Raw genomic sequence first — 24,423 nt, forward strand, 5'->3', positions numbered from 1 at the left:
TAAGGTTATAGTAAACCGTGACTACCAAATTGTGAATAGATATTATTCTACGATGCTACCCAGAGGAACTTCAGAATATTATTTGGAGAACAAAGGCCCAAACAACGAACATATTCTGCTATCATCCAACAAATAACTGCTGTCTACTTGAAATCCTAAAGCTCCAAAACCAATAATAAGAGAAGTATGAGAAACATTACTTCAAAGCGACTATAAGTGAAAAAAAGATATTTTAAAAATGTATGCTGATAAATGATAAAATACAAAACATATACAGTTACTTGGGGGAATTAAAAACAGGTCTTGAAATGGACAGGTTAAAAATAATTACTTATAAAAATACTTTTTTAATTTTTTTAATGTTTATTATTTATTTTTGAGAGAGAGAAAGAGAGAGTGAGAGAGTGAGAGCGAGAGCAGGAGAGGACTGGAAAGAGGGAAACAGGAGAATCCCAAGTAGGCTCTGCACAGCGAGCACAGAGCCCAACACGGGGCTCGAACTCAGGAACTGTGAGATCATGACATGTGCTGAAATCAAGAGTCGGACGCTCAACTGACTGAGCCACTCAGGCACCCCAACTATTTGTAAAAAACTTTTAATGGATATTTAATATAGGTTTTTAAACTACCCTATTTAATATAAGTTATATAATTCATTTTCTTGACTTTGCCATTAAATGGGCACAACAAACAAAATGGTTAACCAAAAGAGGAAATCACCCACATGACTTAAGAAGCCAAGATACCCCAAAAGAAGCAAACAGTGCTAATTTAGTCTTTAAAACTTGAAGGCTGTGATGAGAGCTATATTTACCTTATTAAAATATTTATAACCCTCGGAGCACCTGGGTGGCTCAGTTGGTTAAGCAACCGACTTCGGCTCAGGTCATGATCTCACAGTCCGTGAGTTCAAGCCCCGCGTCCGGCTCTGTGCTGACAGCTCAGAGCCTGGAGCCTGTTTCGGATTCTGTGTCTCCCTCTCTCTCTGCCCCTCCCCTGCTTGTGCTCTGTCTCCCTCTCTTTCTCAAAAATAAATAAACGTTAAAAAAATTAAAAAAAAAAATACTTATAACCCATATCCAGTCTACTACTATAAAGATCTGGGAAGATGCCCTTCCAGTAGCAACAGAATCATCACCCTAAAATCCCATCAAGTCGGGAAATGAGGATGAAAAGGAGTCTCTTTTCACCATCAAAGAGCCAGAGGCAGCAGACAGAGATCAAACGAAGCAAGAAAAAGGTGAAGGCCAGGGAATCAACCTCCTGGGACTGATCCACAAGTTCCTGTGTGTAGGAAAGAAGCATCTGATTGCTGGGTAAGATCTACACACTACCAACCTTCCTGCACAAAAGCCAGGGTGTGGAAGGAACGAAAGGAAAGAAAATTGCTTTAATTAATTCAGTCAGCAAACACAACTCGTCCCCAAGCACTGAGGAAGCAACAGAGACAAAACAGCAAGGAGCTGGAGGGGGCGGGCAGTGACCGATACTGACACTGACAATGAAAACAGGCGGAGAGGAGACAGAAGGTGAGCTAGTGGTACGGCAGTGTCACCTGAACACCAAAGCAAAGCGCTACCAGATGTCTGGTTAGGAGGTGCCCTATTGTGCAGGTGTAATGGGAGAGAACACACTCATGGGGCTCCCAAGTACGCTCTACTCAGTAGCACGACAGAGTGACAACAAACTTGGAATCTGGAGTTACACAGACGCATATTCAAATCTAACTTCCATAAATGGGAAAACTTGGGCAGTCACGTAGCCATCCTTATGCTCCGGACTTCATATCTATAAAACCGAGAACAGTAATGTCCATCTTGCAGAGAGATGTGTGAAGACTTAAAAGATAATGTCCTTCCGGCTACTGCCTCAAAAAAATGTTAATTCTCCTCCATCTGTTATCTATCCAGCCCACCCAATAACTGATAACAGTGTGGAATACTTTGAACGCTTTTAAAGACTTGCATTGCTTCCAGGGGTGGGGTGGGGGGCGCACACCAGGGTGGCTCGTTGGCTGAGCACCTGACTTTTGATTTAGGCTCAGGTCATGATCCAGAGTCATGGAACGGAGCCCCATGTCAGGCTCCGTGCTGAGTGTGGAGCCTGCTTAAGATTCTCTCTCTCTCTCTCTCTCTCTCTCTCACACACACACACACACACACACACACACACACACACACAGGGCGCCTGGGTGGCTCAGTTGGTGAAACATCCGACTTTGGCTCAGGTCATGATCTCACGGTTTATGAGCTTGAGCCTTGCAACAGGCTCTCCACTGCCAGCACAGAGCCCGCTTTAGATCTTCTGTCCTCCCCCCTGTATGCCCCTCCCCCCCTGTATGCCCCTCCCCCGTTTGCACACTCACTCACTCTCTCATATAAACATTAAAAAGTATACATTTCTCTCTCTCTCTCTCTCTCCCCCTCCGCCCCTCTGCCCTGCTCACGCACTCTGTCTCTAAAACAAAAACTAAAAAGAGTGGCACTGCTTCCTAACCAGCACCTCGCCACACCTTCAAATTCAAAAGTCTGGAAATAAAAAGTTAAATCTTTAGCAATGGGGAAAACATGCATTCGGCACAAACTGGATACCTACACTCCCCAATTAACAATTCAATAAAGATTTATTTGCTAAACAGGCTCCCACGAGAGTTTTAATCTCATCCTGAGAGGGGCTATTGGAAGGGAGGTCTGACAATGCCCACCGAGTTACCTTTCCGAGTAACGACTCCACCCTGCCTCTTCAGGGCCCTCCCTTCGTCACTTTCTCCCACTCGAACTCCCTTCTGACTGCATTTGAAACATTTTTAGGCTAAAGCAAACGATGACAACAAACAGCCGACGTCTACCTCAGGCCCCCACTAAGCACTGTCCTCCCGCCTCCCTCTCCTAAAGAACCCTCTAGAGGGAACAACCACCACCGTGACTTTCTTTACTTCTTCACCATCCCTGGGGCAATCTGCCTGTTGGAGGCCACCAAGAGCCCCAGCCCTGGGCCCCAGAGGTCTTCTTGCAGCCACATCCAAGGGAACTATCTGTTCCTCCTCTTCCTGGTCCCCTCGGCCGTGTTTTACACCGCCCACCCCTGACTCAATCCTGCTTGAAATACACTCTCTTCCATTTGCTTCCCTAACGTATGTGTTTCTGGTTTTCTCCTAATCCTGTAGCCATTTCTCCTTAGAATCTTTCACCCACCCCCACCCTCGTGTAAAATTCTACTCCTCTTCTGTCGATCCCTTATTATTTTCGTCTCATTCTCTAACAGTGGTTCTTACCCTCCTCTTTATCACAGACCCCTTTGCAGATCTGATGAACAGTGTGGACTCTCCCCACAGACAATACTTCTACATGGTTGGCATCCAACTGCAGAGAGCTAGCCGAAACACCTCCTAGGTGAAGAGGTCCGGCTCTACACATGCTTTTGGGGGGTAATCTCATCTACTGCCACGACTCAATCCCTTGTCTCCTGATTACTCAGCTCTATCACTCTAGCTCCCATCTTGCTCTGGAACTCCAAACCTGTATTTCTACCTTTTGGACTTCTTCTTGGATGCAACGCAGAGACATCAAACTCACGGATCCACAAAAAAGAAACCCTCGCTGCCATTTGAATCCTGTTCTTTCTTCGTCAGGTGAGGAAGAGACAAGTGGCCAAGGAACACGCCCAGCAGGAAGCAAGGGATTCGGCAGAGGCACCCTGCGCCAGCTCGCTGTAGAAAACTCAACTGGAGGGTTAGCTGGCAACCGAGGGGCAACCCCGACAGGACCCTGGGCGGAAAAGCCAGTCTACAGAAAATAACGAAGCAGGCAGCTGCAGCCGGGAGAAACCGTGTGGCCACAAGGAAAGGGAGGTGGAGAATGTTGTGGCCTTGCTTCCTGCCAGCTTTCCGGTTCCCGGTTTCGGTGAAACTGTGTGACTTCCCCCATCGTGGGGTTCTGTGAGCTACGCTGACGTCCTTCTAAGAGAGTTTCTTAGATTTAAGCTGGCTTAAGTAGGTTTTTATTGACTGCAAACAAACCATGCCTGGTGAAGTAAAGCAGGCACAGAAGTTCAGATCTTAGTGTATGAAGATCTTTCACTAGTATACTAGCACCAATCACGTTCCTGTTATGCTCTGGCAGAACCTTCTAGTGGCTTATTTGTTTCTACAATTTTATCACTGATACTATTTCTTGGGCAGCTTCTATTTAAACATGCAGCTTCTACTGATAATCTACAAAAACACTGCGAAGATTTTTTATTGCCATCTAAGTATAAATGTTTACCACCCTTCAATTTTATCAAAAATATAAGTTAACAATAATTAGGACACATATTCTTACCTAAAATAACTTATAGTTGAAAGAAAAATAGCAAAATTGTCGCAGGTTGTCAGAACATGATAAACTGGATATATTTGATTCTGAACACGCAGAATATGCAAAAGGTATCTTAGAAGATAGGTATATATACACATGTATACACACGTATACACACATACATAAACATGAAATTCTCTTATGTGGGCAAAAAAAATTAGGCAAATGGAAAAGTAGTCTCAAAATTATACTTTCCTAACATTACGAACACACTAACCATGAACACATAACCACTCACCAAATTAAGACATCTCATTCATTTATATGAAACAGATATCTGTTTTCTAAACGCCTTATGAGTAAACCTTCTTAAAACTATTAATGGTGGGGAACATTCATTCTTGGTGTGCCACATAAAACCTCTATTACTAATGTCTGATGAAAGGCATGGTTTGGAGATACTGTTTCAATGGCTTTATAATGCTATCATAAAAACACTCAAGAAGAGATCAAAGATATGTCATTTTCAGAAAATAATAACTGAGATAGGAAGCTGATACCAAGTCACAATCCTCTGAAGCTCACTACGTGCAATGAAACTTATCAAACAGTAGCTGGATGCTAGAAGGAAAGGAGCACTGGATGTAAGACAAAATCCTCCTGGCTCAGGAGTTCCGGCACCTCAAGTGCCTGGCCCTTCCCCCCTCCTCCCCCTCCTCCCCCTCCTCCCCCTCCTCCTCCTCCTCCGGTGGCCGGTACAACCCACATGAGATCCTTCACTGACTGTTAGGTTATTTCTTCTGCAGATTCAGTTTCCTACACACTGGTGAGTACAGAGTGCTGCCCCCAAAGGCATTACACCTATAAAAACTAGAATCCCAGGGGCCCCTGGGTAGCTCGGTTGGTTAAGCGTCTGACTTGGCTCAGGTCGTGATCTCGTGTTTCATGAGTTTGAGACCTGCACTGGGCTCTGTGCTCACGGCTCAGAGCCTGGAGTCTGCTTCAAGTTCTGCATCTCCCTCTCTCTCTGCCCTTCCCCTGCTCATGCTCTGTTTGTCTCTCTCTCTCTTTCTCAAAAATAAACATTAAAAAAATAAAATAAAATCCCAAAAGGTATTTTGCCATCATTTACAGTAATAATTGATTCTTGCAAGAAACACCACCAGATGCTAAAAATGAGTGGAAGTTTGTTGGTAAACACAACCAGTGCTTACCGTCTCCAAGTACCTCTGCACAGATTACTTACCAATTACTAAGGGGAAAGAAGTTCATTACAGCAGAGAACCCTACTACCACTTTAGGTGAAAACTGCCACCGCTAATAACAGGGTTATTATTGAATCCACTCAAGAGCTTCCTGATAAAGACCCTGAGAAGAACATGACATCACCTCTGTGGTGTTCCTGCCAAAATGCATACCCTGAAGCTAATCGGGAAGCAAACGAAGACAAACTGAAAGTGAGGAACATTCTACACAGCAGCTGGCCTGTAGGCTTTAAAAATACCGCTGCTGAGGGGCACCTGGGTGGCGCAGTCGGTTAAGCGTCCGACTTCAGCCAGGTCACGATCTCGCGGTCCGGGAGTTCGAGCCCCGCATCAGGCTCTGGGCTGATGGCTTGGAGCCTGGAGCCTGTTTCCGATTCTGTGTCTCCCTCTCTCTCTGCCCCTCCCCCGTTCATGCTCTGTCTCTCTCTGTCCCAAAAATAAATAAAAAAACGTTGAGAAAAAAAAAAAAATTAAAAAAAAAAAATACCGCTGCTGAAAAGGACAAAGAAACACCAAAGCACTGTTCTGTTTAAATGAGACGAAAGAGACTCAGTAACAAAATGCAGTGTACGGCCCTGGACTGGACACAACGTATTTGCTACAGACACCAGTGTAAACAGTGGACGGGGCAGTGTGAGCTGTGGGACAGCGGCGTGTCACTGTGCTGTGGTGACAGGAGAAAGCCAGTTCCTGGGAGTCAGGTGCTGAAGTATTTAGGGCCACAGGGTCATAATGTCTGCCCCTTACTCTCAAACAGTTGAGACAGAGAGAGGGAGGGAGAGGGAGGGAGCGGGAGAAAGACAGAGAGAGAGAGAGAGAGAGGGAGGGAGGGGGAGAGGGAGGGAGGGAGGGAGAAACACACCAATGGAGCAAAACGTCCACAAGTGGCAAAACAGGGTGAAACACGCAGAGGTTCGTTGTTCTGCTCCTGCAACCTTTCACTACATTCTTTCCAATTAAAAAGTCACAAAAAAGAAAGAAAGGAAAGCGTTGGTTCCTTTCCTACCTGCCTTCTCCTCTGCCACCGGAAGGGTGGGAACCACATCCCAAAGCCGAGAAGGAATAACACCAGTGTTCATTCACATGACCGTGGCTGTGTTGAGTCTCCCTGAAATGCTAAGGCCAGGCGCGCGACTTCAGAGGTGGCCTTGAGCCATAGGTCAGGCCCTCCAGGCCCCCGATTTCCGTCCCGGGGACCCCACTGGGGCCTCCCACGCCAGGGTGTCTCTTTACGAGTCCTCCCTACGCTGCAGACTCAGCTTCGCCAACTGACTCCTTCGTCACCCTCAGGCTTACCCCAGGCGTCGCCTCCTCAGGAGACGTCCCCCGCGAAGGCCCGGGAGGATGAGGCACGGTCCCCAGGCTCCTGTGACACGCGCTCACGCCTCCGTCACAGCCCTCGTGGCACCGCACTGAACCCGTGTGCGGTGCCAGGGTTTTCTACTTCGTATCTATCCTAGCACATATTCGCTCATCTAACAGGCATCTCGCCCACGCCTAAGTTAGAGACGAGAGTAACAGTTACAGGGATACCAGCAAAGACCCCTCCACTGGACAAGTAACTGGCCACACAGAGAACGAACGGCACGGTGTAGCCAAATGCTAAAATGTTTCCTCGCAAGATATCTCTGGGCTGTGTGGCAAGGTGGGGAACACCGTCCTCCAAAACACCGTTTTCGCTCAAGCATCTGCCAATACCTGCCCTTAAGGAAAGTGGGGCAAGAATCTTCTGAAGGTACAGAGAAGCCCAGGGACACGTGCTAGAGCTTTGATGGTGTGTAGGTGTAAGAAACCTGATCTTCTGGGACCACCTCTGAGCCCTGTACTGACACTTTGGTAGCTTTTCACTGAACTCACTTTTAAAAATACAAGTAAGGACTAGTGATGAACATTATTTAATTCATACGAGGTTAGATATATTAGTAGGGACCCAATGCATCACTGCGTAATTCTTTTAAAACGCAAATTTAATAAAATGTAGGGCACCCAGGTGGCTCAGTGGGTTAAGTGTCCGACTTCGGCTCAGGTCATGATCTCATGGTTTGTAAGTTCAAGTCCCGCGTCTGGCTCTGTGCTGACAGCTCGGAGCCTGGAACCTGCTTCGGATTCTGTGTCTCCCTCTCTCTCTGCCCCTCCCCCACTCATGCTCTGTCTCTGACTCAAAAATAAATAAAACATTAAAATTTCTTTGAATTAAAAAAAATGTAATTGGGGAGAGTGGGTGATGGGTATTGAGAAGGGCACCTTTTGGGATGAGCACTGGGTGTTGTATGGAAACCAATTTGACAATAAATTTCATATATTGAAAAAAATAAATAAAATTAAAATTAAAAAAAATTAAAAAATGTAATTAAAGGATATTTACATCTAAATCTGTCTTTGTTAAGATGACAGGCTTATCATCATTTTTTTTTAGTCAATTCCTCAAAATTTCAGTTGTAAGAAAACCTATCAATTCATTTCTGTTATCCATGAGATTCCCCCCCCCCCCATCAAGATGCAACATCTGGATAACATACTTAAAAGGAAACCAATAAAATAATTCAAAAAAGTAATTAAATCTCTTAGATGAGTAAATAGAAAGTTTGCTTAACCTTTCTTTTTTTTTTCTTTTTTTAATTAAAAGAGGGGCAGAGAGAGAGAGAGAGAGAGAGAGAGAGAGAGAATCCAAAGCAGGCTCCAGGCTCTGAGCTGTCAGCACGGAACCCACCATGGGGCTCGAACCTATGAACCATGATCATGACCTGAGCCAAAGTCAGACGCTTAACCGACTAAGCCACCCAGGCACCCCTATTATTTAATTAGTTTTTAGCATAATGTATTCTATTGAGCTTTATTGATTATTTCACATACACACACACAGCCCATGAAATGAATTCATGTGACCACAAAAGTAACTGTCCCACCCACCGAAAGGAGAAAAAGCACTTAAAAGCAAAGCAAGTTAGTTCATTTTTCTCTGCCTTCCCTTGCAAGACTTTTCTTTTGTTCATGTTTAACTGACCCTTCCAAACCCCAACCAGCTGTTTGTCTGTTTTAATCCTAATCAAATAAAACCGCAACATGAATTTGATCCACAGATACTTACACTAGTCACATGCATTTATGCGTGAAATCTGCATTTGATTTTATACTTAATTATAAAGTACACAGACTCCATTATCCATCAGTGTTTTTATATTCTTTACTGTCTAAATGCTTACTACTGACCTTCCCAAATGTTTATTTAGGCTGGTACTTTGCAACAATTTCAGATTTATGTCCTGCTAGCATCTCCAAATCAATTGTAATTAAGTGGTACATAGTGTCCAGACAAATTGGTACAGCCTCAAAATAGCTCTGTCTAACTAGCAAAGTGGAAGCAAGGTTACCTGGCAGACTGGGAGCTATTCGATCGGATGGTGAGACAATTGGCTATAAAGAATTCCTCTTTTCTTGGAACTGGTTTTGATATACTTTTTAATTGAGTTATATTTCTTTCCAAAAAATACACAAAACATATGATACCAAAGACATTTTCAAAGGTTCTTCCACCAAAAATGTAAGAATAATATGGAAAATTCCAGGCACCCAATGAGTGACCACAATTTCTAAATTAAACCTGGAAAATGTTAAACCTGGAAATGTTGTATGTTTATTAAAAATCACACGGAATATTTTAGTAACATGACAATTAATGCTAAAAGGCTAATGCACATAAGGGTTTTTTCCTTCAGTTCACTTCATAAGTAGCTATTTTAATCACCGGATTTATGGCTATATACTTACTGAATAACTAAAATATTCTAAGCAGACATAAACATCAGAGAACAAAGTAGTATCAGTCATACACTTGGCTTGGTGAGTCCTCTGTAACATTGTTTACCTATACATAAAGTATCTGGGGAGAACACCACTTAAAACTTATGACTCTGCTTTAAAAAAAATTTGAAAAATAACCTAGGAATAATAGAAAATTCTACGCAAGATCCTCTACCTACAAAATTCAGTGTTTCTTTCCTGAAGTCCTGAGCTGTCCATATGCACATACTGTGGCTTCTGAATTAGAGGCTGATTACATTTAAGATCATCCTGTAGGAGAAAATGATGATATTTTATGATGTTAAGTTATAAAGTAGAACCCGAGGGTATATATAAAAGTTCTGTAGAGTACATTGTCACTGTTTATATGTTTTTTGGCAAGTTTATTAACATACAAGTCCAGCGCTGCTCAAAGAACAGGAGCACACCACGAATACACAGCGGGTACGGGAAGGTCAGAGAGCTGCCCGCCATTTGGAAGCAGGGCCGTAAGTGCGACTGACCCGCTCCAGACCCCCTGAACTGAGGAGACGCCAGGGTGCGCCAAGCGTCCCCTCCCTCCCTGGCAGCTCCACTCCAGCCCCCCACCATTCTGCTCCCCATCCGCATCGAGGAGGATTTTCCATACCCATTTCCACACTACATTTTCCACGTAAATGCAGGTGTCAAGTAGAAGGGGAGAAACCCTAGCCATTCCAAGACCAGCAAAATTCATGATGTAACTGTGAAATCAACCACACGATCGTGAAAAAGAATGGAGTATTTTCACACGATACACAACTCTATACTCCCGCGTTACGTAAGCTCAAATCCACCTCTGCATTGTCAAAAACTTAACATGTAACTCCCTAAAACAGAATCAAAATCAAGATCCACTGACAGCCCAGTTCTATCATCTCACGAGTGTCCGATTTATACTTAAATGTAATTTTAAACTTATGTTTAAAACAAAAAAAATAGTAAAATATTAACTTTACTATATCCAAAATTATGACTTAGACTCATAAACAGAAGCTTTACGGAGTAATGCAGTATTTAAGAAATCTGAAAATCATTTCGGGTAGACGAGTACAAGAAAATCCAGAGTGTGCTGGGAGTCTCAAAGTGTGGCCCAGGAACAAAACAAGTCCACAGAAGCATGCGAAAATGGCATGGGAGGCTGCTGCTGTTACCACTGAGGCAGACTTTCCTCCCACTGTTAAATCTATGATTATATTTTAACTATTTTCAGCTAGTTTATTTCACTATATAGTACCAACATCATCATTTACAGAAACTCATTTTAAGTAAAGCCAACAAAATGCTAAGAGGAAACAAAGACAATTGTTTTCATGTTTGTCTTTGATGTGAGAATAAACAATTCCAAGAAAATTTTGTAACATTCAATCAGCAGACATCTTTAGCACACCAGTACCATATTGGGGGGCGGGGCGGGGGGGGGGGGGAGCGTCTACTTTAGGCAAGTTGAAAGGCAGTCTCTGCCAGCACGACTTAGTAAGACAAACTGGATATACCTGCATAAAGATACAGATTCAAAATCCTTTTCACATTGGAAGGTACCCTCTGCAGAAGACTGACTTTCCAAACTGCATTCTACTCGAACTCACGTTAATCTGATATTCTAAATAAACTGCTATTTACTTGAGCCATTTTCATTCTCTAGCACAAAGAGACATGGAGATACACATGTCACAACAAAATTTCTCTTCATATGGAAATTTCTTTAAAGAGAAAGTGTAAGAAAATATTGACATTAAGCTTCTCCGTTCAAGGAGATTTACCATAATTAAAACAAAGTTACAAGAGCTTAGCACATAATTAGGGGGGAAAAGGATATTTGCTCATCAGCTAGTCAGAGAGCTAAGAAACCAGTGTCTAACTATAAAGATGTTTACTTTTTCTTTTGTAATCATGCGTTGAAAAATGTAACAAGAAACTAAATCAAATTCCTAAACTCAAGGAAATATTCCAATTGCAAATGAATCACCTTCAATGCATGAACACTGAAACAACAAAAATTCTCAACCAAAAAATTTCCTCTACTGGCAAAGAAAAAAGGTCATTTTATCTCACACCCCTCTTTCCTCCCATATCAGAAATACACATTTAAAAAAAAAAAAAAAAAAAAAAGCTAAGCCCAACAATAAATACTTCATCAGGAAGAACTATTACAATGAAATTCTTTTAGGGGTGCCTGGTGGCTTAGTCAGTTAAGCGTCCAAGTTCGGCTCAGGTCATGATCTCGCAGTTTGTGAGTTTGAGCCCCGCATCAGGCTCTGTGCTGACAGCTCGGAGCCTGGAGCCTGCTTCGGATTCCGTGTCTCCCTCTCTGTCTACCCCTCCCCCGCTCACACTCTGTCTCTCTCTCTCAAAAATGAAGAAACATTAAAAAAATTTTTTAATGAATTTTTTTATTAACAAAACAGGAATTATACTTCAGCAACCCTACTATCAACAAAAAGGGAAAATGAAAGTGTGTTTCACACAAGACAAATGTAAGTGTGCTGGCTGCAACAGCCTCGAACTCTACTAAATGCCAACATTCTTCAATTTCGAGAAAGAGGTACCAAGAGATACAAAACTACTAAGTAATTCATTTGTGTTGAAAACGGGGCTCATGGTAAAGTGAAACAAGGAGAGAAAATCAGTCTAATGTTCTGTTTTTTACTGACAGACTTGAAAAGTTTTTTCCTCCTGCTAAATATTAGATAAAAACCATTTCTGAGTGCCCTCTGCTTTGATCCCTTTCTTCTTGAGCCGAGGATACAAAAACAAGTAAAAATGCTTCCAGTCCATCAAGTGCCGCCAGCACGGGCTCTGACATCTATCCAAGGTCATCTATGGCTTGTCATCTCAACTTTCAGTGTCCCGATCCGAGCCACCGGCCATCTCTACTCTCAACCGCAGTGAGAACCACTAAAACGGTTCTTTGCTTTCAACACTTACCCCTCCACAATCCATTCACTAGAGAGTAGCCTCAGAGATCTTTTTAAAACATAAATCAAATACTGTCATCAATGGCTTTCCACTCGTCTTGTGAAAGAGTCAAATGGTGGCCTACAGGCCCCTACGCGACCGGTTCCCTGGCAATCTCGCCTTGCCCGTCTTTTCCCCATGCCGGCCCTCATACCACTCCCAATTACAGCCTCTCCAGCGTGGTGCTGTTAACGCGGCAGGCAGGACGCTTCTTCGCTGCGGGGGCCTGTCCGTGCACTACAGGATGTTTAGCGGCACGGCTGGCCTCTAGCAACTTGTACAAGTAGCATCAGCACCCCTGTTTTGTCTCCAGACAACCAAGGACGTCTCCAGGCACTGCTCTTAAAGAAGCCGAGGGCTGGTTCCCCTCTCATTCCCTCTACCTGAAGCGCTTGCCCCTAATAACTTGGCTTGCACGGCTGGTTCCTTATCACGACGGTGTCAGCCTAGCTGTTCTGGCCCACTCCCAGAGGCCTTCTCTATCCATCCTATGCGAAGTTGCACCTACCTCCATCATATCCATAGCCCGGCATTTAAAGTAACAGGGTACCAAGTAAGTGCTCAAAAGAATCGTTGAAAGAATGCGTACATGTGTGTCAGTATTTATGAGAAAAGTGCTTCAGTGGCGAGACCATAATACGTAAAATAAGATGCCACAGCAGCGCTCCCGGACGGTCCCCTATACTGTGTTTCCCTGCGTCTCTCAAATGCACACCTACCAATGTACCTTTCATTCTTTCCTTTGAACGTACTTGTAGCATTACCGTCAGTAACAGGGAACGTGTATTTGTTCACAGCGCCTTAACGAAAGCCCACCACCAGAGCATCCTTCCAAACGGTGGAGAACAGAGAGGTATGTGAACTGTTCAGTAGAGCATTGAAGGCACTAAACACCCAACCCGCAGCTAAAATTAGCCATGGCAAAGGGAATTCTGGTAGGTTCCATCACGGACACCAATGGCTCACCGTTCTATCTTAACAGTCACTCTTCGGTCTATCTTAAGTGGGTACAAAAAAGTCAACAATTTTTATTTGAAAAGTAAAAACTAATGAGAGAAAAACATGACTGTGGTCATTTCAAAAGCAAAAGGCTATAATGAATGAAATGTGAGAGCTGAATCGTAGTGTTTTCACGTGAACGTAAAACTGTTCAGGTTAACCATATTCTAAAGAGTTAAGCCGTGTGAAATTGTAAAGCCTCTGATCAGTAATCCAACCGGATTCCCCTCAACTCCAAAAAAGACTGATTCGCTCAAGCCGCGAATGTCCTTTTAGTTACTTCTGCAAGTGTTTTTGACATTAGTACTTTGAATACTCATTTTTTGAGAACATCAACGCAGTTGCTATCTTAAAAATGACGTCGTTGCCCTCGACGGCCGAAACATATTTCTAGGTATTTGATCAAAAGTGCTGATTTAAAAAGCCATCATTCATCAGAGCGTTCGCGTAAGAACTTTGCAAGGTGCAAGTGAGATGCTGCGGCTCGGTGGGGGAGGGGGAAGAAAAAGCCAGCACGTACCAGTTGTGCACCATGAGTTTCTGCACGGCCAGAAGAGCGTTGTAGCGAACCTGCTGGTCCTCATGGTGCATGTGGTTCATTACCAGCTGCTTCCCGCCAAGCTGCTCGATAACCCTGCGGAACAGAAGGCACTTTGTGAAGATGCGGCAATTACGTCCCAGCTCCCACTGTCAGCCAGCAGAAGGCCCGTGTAGCAAAGTGACAAGGGACTTTAAAGAGGAAAGTTACAATAATATGTAAGTAAACCAACACACGTCTTTGAAACTTTTTTTTTCCTGAATCACAGATTCAACGTACTCCAAGATATTCTCTCTTGAATGCCCACTGGTGAATCCGGCTGTCAGTCTCGTTTCCTATTCCAGGCACATCTCATCTACCTGGGTGTCTCACAGCCTGCTGCAGTCTTCTGGCTCCTGTTCTCGATCACCGTTTTCTAAGCTGCCGAGTGTTACAACTTCTTCATTGCCGGTATTCGTGGCTTGCTTAAAACCGGTATACTAAACACCATCTAGTGTCTGTACCCGTATCAGGTCACTATCAAGTCCACCGGCTGCCGTGCTGGGAGACAGCTCAGATGCAGACAGCAGGGAACACAGGGTTAAAAAGCACCTGGTGGAAGCCATGTTAATTTCCTGAGAAAGACTCATCTTTAAGACAGCCGCCCTCTCTTACAATGATGCGATATGCCACATGATGTCCTGGCCAGTGAAACAGAGGAGGAAGTTCCGACTGTCAAGGGCACCCAGAGGACTGCCAGCCGACACTGCTTTCTGTCGCTGTGTCCCCTACCACCATGAAACCCCCGGTCACCACAGATGCAAAAATGAAGTGAAGACGCGATTCGCTTCACGAACAGAAAGAGGTTCTGTGTGCTGTTGCGAGGGTGTGGCTGCGGGGACAGCTGTGGGGGCTCCTACGTCCACCCGGCAACGTGGAGCCCGCAGCCTCACCGTCGGTGGAGAGCAGCACCTCCACACACAGTCGGCGATAAGGCACTAGGAACCCTGTCTGGCAGAGGAAGACGGTCCCGAGGATGGGCAGATGGGGCAAGCGTGAGAGAGCGGCTTTTATCTGTATACCTTTTTACACTTCCTTTTTAAAACATCTCTTTTGAAAAATGTATTGACATCGAGGGGGAAAGAACAGTATAATTATAACCGAACATTAATCGCTTGTCATGTGTCAGGTCCTCTGCTTTAACACATCACTTTATCTAACATCAGCTCTGCTCTTTCTCCGATATGTTCCACTGAGTCATTTAATCTAGTCAATCCCTTCCTGGCAAATGAAGGGAACCTGGACACTTCCTTCACGGTATGGTATTAAGCCCAAAGGCCGTAAAGCCCAGGTCCCCGCAATACGGTAAGCCCATGCCCGCTGCTATGATGATGATGACAGTGATCACGGTGAGGGTGATGAGGACGCAGGGGCTGCTCCCCTTCAACCTATTCTCCTCACTGTGGTCAAAGTGACCTTGCCAAAAATCTGAATTGTCACTTGCCCTGATTAAAAACAAAACAACGGCTGACTGGGTTCTTCACAATCTGGGCTGGACTTCCTGTCCAAGTGCCTCACAGAGCACGGTCGCCTACCTGTGCTCTCTGCACAGACTCCCTTGACCTTCTTTCAGGTCCTTCAGCCACAGGGCCTTAGCACATGCTGCTTTCTCTCCCAGAAGTTTTCCCACTTCATATGACACATAACTTCTATTCACCTTTCAGATCTTGCCTCAACTGTTCCTTCCTCAAAGAAGCCTTCTCTTTCTCCACTTTAATCCCCCAAATATGCCCTTTCGTGGCACTCCGTATCTTCCTTTCATTGTATTCATGAGCTGCAACTGTGTACCTGAATGACTTTTTAAAATATTACATGGGGCGCCTGGGTGGCGCAGTCGGTTAAGCGTCCGACTTCAGCCAGGTCACGATCTCGCGGTCCGTGAGTTCGAGCCCCACGTCAGGCTCTGGGCTGATGGCTCGGAGCCTGGAGCCTGTTTCCGATTCTGTGTCTCCCTCTCTCTCTGCCCCTCCCCCGTTCATGCTCTGTCTCTCTCTGTCACAAAAATAAATAAACGTTGAAAAAAAAATTAAAAAAAAAAAAGAAAAAAAAATATTACATGTGTCTCCCTCATTATACAAGAAGATCCATGAAAGGCAAATCTATGCGTGGTTTTGCTTACCCTCTGTTCCAAAGGGCTCAAGACAGAAGGCCCTCGTCAAACATCTATTAGCCACATTATTACATTTTATTAATATGTACTACATTAACAACAATGTCTATTATCACCCAGTTTATTTTTCTCCAAATGACATCACTAAAGGACTGGTAAGCCTTCAAAAAACAGAGGCCTTTACTGCAGCCAAAGTGAAGATAACCCTCCCTCAACTGCTCTAGCACACTGTTACTAGAATTCCAAATAATTATAATAGCAAACATTTACACAGCACTCACTACCTGCCGCCTTGTCATCTCTGCACCTCCCGTGATGAACTCTTCCAAGAGCTGTGAGTAGTCTAGGCTGGCCATCGGGATAAACCATAGAGAACGGAGATTTAAAAGAGAAATTCGCAAGTCAAGAGTGACACTGAAGAAGAAGAGAGTCACAAGGCCCAACGTGCCTTCCTCTCACATATGCGCAAGACGCCCCCACTGCCGCGCTGCAAAATACGGACCTGCCTACTCTGATGACTTAACTGGGCATCAGTTTACCCGACGTCTTTGTAACCAGGCGAATTTTTTGGAACTGCTGAAACGGATACGTACACGTGTATAAGATGACAATAATAATATGAGCTCCTCTGCCTCAGTACCTACTGAGATGCCAAATCAACAGATATGAGACACTAACGGGAAACCGTGAGAGAACGTCACATACAGAATTTATAAAGAACTCTCGTGATTTTTAATCCCCTTAGGGATTAAATTCTATTTCCAACATTAAAGGATCCAAGGAGGGGAAGGACGATTTCTGAGTGTTCTGTAGAACGTGACGGGCCCCGAGGTAGGTCCCTGCCCTGCAGAAAAGAAAAAGGTGCTGACGGCTTCCAACCCCACGCCAAGCAAACCACACACAGAGGCAGGGAGGACAGTGGTCTGGTGCCTGACAGCGGCATGAGCCCGAGAGGTCACAGTAACCCACAGCCGCAAAGAAGAGGGGGCTGTGTCAGGATCGGCCGACATTCCCAGAGCCTGGGGTGTCAAGAAGTTTGAGTGGCACCACGAGCCGGAGGAAGCTCACGGCGGCTCGGCCCAAGCACAGGGGCTGCGGTGGGTGGCCCAGAAAAGGGGCCTCCAACGAACCCAAAAAAGTGCTCCCAAGAGAAATTACCAGCTTCAGACATCCAGCAGGGGGGGGGGAACATGAAGCAGCCATCAGTAAGAGCAAGCAAGAAAACCCCCGCTTCGCCCCGTCGCCTCCGCCTTCTCCGCTCACCGGCCTCAGGAAGACTGAGGCAACGGCAGGTAAGCTCAGGGAAACAGAGCCAGGAAGAGGAGGGACTGTGGGCCTGTACCTGCTGAGGGCACCGCAAAGAGAGACGTCCTTCCTGTGAGTACGCAGCGAGAAGGACTGCTAAGTGTCTTCAACGAGACGCTTTCCGTGATTTAGAACGATCACGGGGCTGTCATCTCGGCATGAGGGGGAAAGGACTACAACCCACCTAGGCTTTCATCCAAAGGCATGGAAAGATTATCATCACAGAGTGAGTTTCAAAGGGGTTTGGGGGGACAGATCCAAAGCCATTCTTACTTCACTGCAAACTGCCTACTCAGCTGCCCGATCTGTGTGGGTACGGATGAGCCACTTTGGGGGGGCTGGCAGGGCCGGCTTCTCTGTCCTGCTGTTTAACCCAACAGCCCCGTCTGCCCCTCTCAGAGGGACTTCCGTGCTTCGAGAGTTTGGAAGCAGGACTCTGAGACACTCATCCGCTCCCTCTTTTCTCTTCCACGCTGTCCAGTGCCCCCCGGGGTTAATGGGTTCGGTACCAGGCAGGCACAGCACATTCTCCAAAAGTGACTTTATCGGTGAAGATTCTAGTTTGGCCTCTATCTGTTATCTCCGTTGTCAAGTATCTCAAATAGTTTGGAATTCAGGCAAGTAGGAAAGGAATTCTTTACCGGGCCCCCTCTGGATACCTCCAACACAGAAAATACAGCCGACTCTCATTATTTATGGTAGCTGTGTTCTCTTAAAGTCACCATGAACCCTGATTTAGTGAATACTGAGACTCCTAGGGGAAATACAGGATTACGTTCCTGCAAGCCTCTGGTCACGACTTTGTTATCAACCTGTCGATACAAAGCCTTGTTTTACACGTTTCTGTTTGAAGACACTGATTTAACCAACGTTGTTGACTCATTAACATTGAACTCACGGCCAAGAGCGCTAGAACTCCTGCCCGAATGAAGCTTATCTAACGTATGTACTTCCTCCATAAGGCACATCACAGCCTTCTTGTACTTAGCAACACTGAACAGCACGTCAGCACGATGCTCGGGGGCCATTTCACACAGTGAAATCACCAACAAAAAGCACGAAAATGCAAAATACATGACACTAAACGAATCCCAAGAAGGACACCGGCTTACAGCACAAGAGCTAAGACAAGAAGGCAGAGTATCGCCTTGTTTGCCTAGCTGTGCGTCCAGCAACTCAAACGTTCCTTCCTCTGCTCTGCACACGTCCACAGATGATCTCGAAAGCATGAGTATTTGGGGATTATCAATAAATGTTAACCAATAGGCAAATTCACAAATACAGAATGCATAAAAAACGAGGATCAACTGTATGTGAGGAAATATAATCTCAGAAAGCTGCCATATTGTATGTGAAATATGATGGATTTAAAAAACAGAGATCATATACCATTTATAACAACAACAGTAACATTGTTATAGGTGTCAGCTTGCTGACACTTCATAGTCTTTGCCTCATGTAATCCTCACAGCAAATGTGCCGCCTACCCTTCTATAAAGTGGTTTTTTGACATTTTAAACCCTTGCCCCTTTATACTATCTTCTCATATTACCAGTAGCAAGTAAATTTTGAAGATTTTGGCTTTTAATAATGTACATTATTATATTTATTATATTGTTTCATAGTATTCATATTATATTATTAAGCATATATATTATTAAGTATTCATATTATATTATTATATCATTTTCAAACCATAAACGTTACTGCCCTCCACTCTGGAAATTCCAACAGGTCTCACAGAGTTGGACAGACAACCTCCACCCCACTGAAACTCACTGCTATAAAAGAGACAGACATTTCCCGTCTTCTAAATTTAATTGAAACACCAATTTCTTTCAGATTATACAGGATGTCCAAAATCACTGACGTGTGAAAAAATGGTGAGAAAAGAGGATTCCCAGTTAATATATTAACACAAGACATCATTAAAAAGACAGGATATTTAAATGATTTGATTTAGAACTAGATCCGAGCACTTTGTTTACAAGCTATTGCCTAATAGGGAAAAACTTGCTAACTGTATTTCCAAACAAGTTGAGTTGGTAGCATGTTAGGCTTTAAAGACCTAGAATATTATAATATATGGTTAACAAGCTCAGTACTGGTTAACAACTTTTAAGGAATGTACCAGCTGGTGAAACACAGAAACGCAATTTTAGAGTAAGCTTTAAAAATCCTAAAAAGCACAGAACCATTTTTGTTTGTCGTAAAGGTCTTTGTCCTCTCAATGTAATTCTGTAATATTTAACATAGTCACATAAAAGACCCTGGTAAGGATTCTACTGTTTAGCATTCAATTCGTGGCTAATGCAATCATATCACACTGTAACACATTATAACATATTATGATTCCACAACATATTCTAAAAATGGTTAAGCTGCACGTATGATTTCATTTACACGCAAGTAGGTACTCTCACGTCCATGTAACAATACACCCTCTAGAGTCTACAAGTTTAACGGCACAGAAATCACTATTCTGTTCACTATTTTGTATTATTCTAGTTTGTTCCCCTTAACATTTTTAAAAACAAAAATAATACAGGAAAATATTTATCAGACTTCCGAATGGGCAAGTTCTTTCTAAGCATAAAAGTAGCGAGAGAAACCACAAAGGTTTTCACTGGAATGTAAAACATTAATGCCTAGTGAATTAATGAATTTCAATATATGGTAACTGAAACATACATGATAAAAATCTTATGAACAGAATAATACTGTAGACAGCAAACTTTTAAAATGTCTGCCGTAAATGTGGCAACTAAATTCCCCACAGATCACATAAGCAATCAAAATACAAATTGAAAAGCACCAGGTACCAGTTTCCCCTGTGAGAGTTTAAAGAGAAATGAATACATTCATTGCTGCTGCGAGGGTGGTAAAGACACTATTCTCGCATGCGGCTGCTTGGAGCCTGGATTGCCCTACATTTAATAATGTTTTTAAGATCTCAGAAGTACTTATATACTTTCTCTCAAGGAATGTATTTAAGGGACCAGGAAAAAAGGAAATGATCAGAAATGTTTGCAAAGACGTTCACTGTGTTTTTATAATAATGAAAAGCTGGAAACATATCAAATAGCCACTAGTAAGATCTGAGCAAATTGGAATACTTTTATCTGTAGGTAGCATTATTTATATTTTTAAAAATTTGTCGATGGGAAATACGAAAAAAAATGAATAAAAATAGGTCACAAGAGATATTATAATCAACATTTTGGGAGAAAAATGTATGCATAGAGGGAAAAAAAACAAAAATAAATAAACCATTATTTTTACCTCAGGGCTGCAGTACTGTTTTTTCTTTATTATTCTTTTCTGTCTTTTTCAAGTTTCCTATAGGAAGAATGTTACTTTTCGTGATAATTCTCATTTAGAAGAGAAAAATTAATTGGGTTTTACTGATAAAAAGTTAATGCCACCCTCAGAACACGTTACTAACTTTTATTCGTATGTGCCATGTTAGGCTTTGTACGAAGAAAAATAGAGATACTTACCTCATACAAAAGTGTGCATTTTAAAAGAATGAGGAATGCTTTTGGTAGCTCTTTCTCTCGAATTTATTATGCCCTACTGCGTGGTGAACAATATGCCTCGTCGGACAGAGTTTCTCTTTTTCCGAGTTCACAGTCCGGTGGGGCGGGGGGACACAACCAGGTTATCTCTATGCACACACTGGAAGATGCTACAGAATGAGTACACGTACGGGACACTGGTCTGTGCACAGAAAATCGGACACGTTTTTGTGTTCTGTTTTAATGGCAGTGTACTGGCTCACCAGATTAAAAAAAGAACTCCTCCATCAGTCAGTATTTCTACCTGCAGACACAGAAACTTGACTACCTAGTTAAAACAGTGAAAGAATTCCCTGAGAGGCAGCTACGGCTCGGAAGGCTGGGGAGCCAAGCGTGAAGGCTCGTCCACACTGAATCGCAATCAGGCTACCAAAGTAGCAGCCCGGCAAGTGTGCTACTCGGGCGAGGCGCAGGAGCCTACGTTCACACCGCGGGCACCCAGACACCGGGTGCTGCTGCCTCCCTCCTCGTGGGGCCTGGCCACGGAGGCTGCCTGGAGGCGATGCCTGCTTATCCCCACTGCCCTCCAGCCCTCACTCCTGCTGGAAGTCCAGGGCAGGGGGATCGGGTCGGCTGAGCTAGGCCGGAGGCATGTGGCCGGTGCTGGCACCTTTATCCTCTACAGTGAAGGGGAGCATGTGCCTTGGACGGCGGGAACTTCCTCGGATATAGGAAGACTGTTCATTTATTTATTATTTATTTTTTTTTAACGTTTATTCATTTCTGAGAGAGAGAGAGAGAGAGAGAGAGAGAGAGAGAGAGAGCATGAGTGGGGGAGGGGCAGAGAGAGAGGGAGACACAGAATCGGAAGCAGGCTCCAGGCTCCGAGCCATCAGCCCAGAGCCCGACGCGGGGCTCGAACTCACGGACCGCGAGATCGTAACCTGAGTTGAAGTCGGACGCCCAACCGACTGAGCCACCCAGGCGCCCCTAGGAAGACCGTTCAGATGCCGCACTCCTTAAAGGAAAGGAAAGAGACGTGTTCGCTGCGGCATGCCAGGCAAGGGGGGAGGGTGGGGGGTGCACTAGCACAAGCCCTAGGAGGGCGTGCCGTGCGACGTTCTGCTGGTCGGAGCAATCACACTAGCCCCCACTCGTGCCACCGAGTTCTGCAGGCAAAGGGGCACGCTCTCCCGGGAGCAACTCTCGGGCTCTAGTCATCGAAGTGCGATTTCTGGGCGTCTGTCAGGGCCACCGGTGGTCTGGTGCCCTCTGAGGACAAAGCACCGGAACAGTTTTATTCGCACCCCATCATACACATTTGAAAAATAAGGTTAAGAAGCTGTGTTTGGGGGCGCCTGGGTGGCACAGTCGGTTAAGCGTCCGACTTCAGCCAGGTCACGATCTCGCGGTCCGTGAGTTCGAGCCCCGCGTTGGGCTCTGGTCTGATGACTCAGAGCCTGGAGCCTGTTTCCGATTCTGTGTCTCCCTCTCTCTCTGCCCCTCCCCCGTTCACGCTGTGTCTCTCTCTGTCCCAAAAATAAATAAACGTTGAAAAAAAAAATATATTAAAAAAAAAAGAAGCTGTGTTTGTTTCTGTGGACCCTTTACAAGAATTGAACTGGCAGGCACAGTTGACGGGGCAAATTCATTTGGGCCCTTACTTTTCATGCTATTTCCACTTATCGACAACGATTATTAACTTTGCAGCTGGGGAGGGGAATTACTGTTATGTTGTGCTCTCCACCCAAATTTACAAAAACAAGCTATTGAATCAAAAGGGTTTCTTTAGGGGCGCCTGGGTGGCGCAGTCGGTTGAGCGTCCGACTTCAGCCAGGTCACGATCTCGCGGTCCCTGAGTTCGAGCCCCGCGTCGGGCTCTGGGCTGATGGCTCAGAGCCTGGAGCCTGTTTCCGATTCTGTGTCTCCCTCTCTCTCTGCCCCTCCCCCGTTCATGCTCTGTCTCTCTCTGTCCCAAAAATAAATAAACGTTGAAAAAAAAAATTTTTTTAAAAAAAGGGTTTCTTTAGACTACAAAAAGGAGTCGTGAAAATAACAACAAATATGTAAAACAGCAGCGAACAGCACCCCGTTTTGAATATCGTCTGTAAATGTGCTTGGAAAGACAAATCTGAGTGTGATGAAAGAAAATGACAGGCAGGAAATAGGGTATTTAGTACCGAAATACTTATCACCGGACCAGCAGGACATTCACCTGTCGCCTCCAAAACATTTCTGATATGAAACCTTGTCACCTGATTGATTTTACTGTGTGAGATGGAGAAAGGGACAAAGTTCAAAATGAGACAACGTTCTGACATTCCTGCCGTGTGATGAAGGGTACAAATCGTTCCTAAGAAACCCACCAAAGGAAAAAAGTCCACCACAAAGAACATCCTGTTCTTAGAGAAAGCCACATTTCCTTTCTTTGTAATGTTTAAAATCACATGATGTCAAAAACATATAGTGGAGAAGAGTACAGCTGAGCCTTGAAACACGGGGCTGGGGGAGGTTTGCACACCAACGCCCCACACAGTTAAAAATCAACATACCACTTTTGATTCCCCATAACGTAACTGCTCATAGCCTATGGCTGACTGGAAGTCTTACTAATAACAGTCAACGAGCGCATATTTTGTATGTTATATCACATGCTGTATTCTTATAACACAGTTAAAGAAAAGGAAACGTTAAGAAAATCGTAAGATAAAATACACTTAAGTGGACCCACACAACTCAAACCAGTGTTGTTCAAGAGTCAGTTGAAACTGCTATCATGCAGGACAGCAGATGCTTTTAACAACTGGACAAAATTACCCATTTCACTACTTTATCAAACACCTAAACAGTACTTATTACTATGTGCTGAGTGCTGTTCTAAGTGCACTACATATGTACTCATTTGGTCTTCACATTTACAGATAAGGAAACTGAGGCACACGGAGGCTATATGACATGCCACAGTTGCACAGTTATCACGTGGCAGAGCTGGGACTTGAACCTAAGCAGACAAGTTTAGTCTGTGCACTTAACCACTGTGTAATTCTGTGCTGATGTCTGTGGTGCCCACTAGCTTAGCACGGGTACCGTGCATGTACGGAGGACATACTCCAAAGATATCTTTGGAGGGCATAATCGGGACACGAAGTTCATGGGCTCACCACTGACAGAGGACTAGTTATGTGTAGCAGGGAGAGTTACTGCTCCATGGAGAAAGAGATTTGACTACTGCCTTGGAACAACAACGTGCCTACTGATCTTGTTAGTGTCAAAAAGAACAAGTGTGAATTTGATCAAGTTACAACCACTGAGTGAAGAAAAACACGGGGCGCTTAAGACTGTCTTTCTAAACGGAAGCATGTCTTTTGTATTTTGGAAAGAACTTATTCAATTTCCCTGCTGGCATGATTTTTCCTTACGTAGTAGGGAATGATCACCATTGGTTTCCTCAGTATGTGACGCATAAGACAGTATTTTTAGCGACGACACCAGTAAAGATCCTTTTCCATTATTCTAAGTAACTTAGCAATGCAGTCGTCATCTTGAATAGGTTAAAAACACGAATAAAAATATC

General features: G+C 44.2%; 1 protein-coding gene across 3 annotated transcripts in view; it reads right to left on the reverse strand.

Annotated features, from left to right (window-relative positions):
• Positions 1–24,423, reverse strand: part of ATP6V1H (ATPase H+ transporting V1 subunit H) — a 109,594-nt gene that overhangs the window by 10,796 nt on the left and 74,375 nt on the right. For 2 of the 3 annotated variants that reach the window (XM_043601071.1, XM_043601072.1), the window contains one exon: positions 13,860–13,973. The exons of the other annotated variant lie outside the window; for it this stretch is intronic. In XM_043601071.1, the coding sequence (XP_043457006.1) occupies positions 13,860–13,973 (114 nt within the window). The remainder of the gene's footprint in view (positions 1–13,859; positions 13,974–24,423) is intronic. 3 annotated transcript variants of the gene reach the window in all.

The sequence above is a fragment of the Prionailurus bengalensis genome, chromosome F2, assembly GCF_016509475.1.
Source record: "Prionailurus bengalensis isolate Pbe53 chromosome F2, Fcat_Pben_1.1_paternal_pri, whole genome shotgun sequence".
NCBI classification, from domain to species: domain Eukaryota; kingdom Metazoa; phylum Chordata; class Mammalia; order Carnivora; family Felidae; genus Prionailurus; species Prionailurus bengalensis.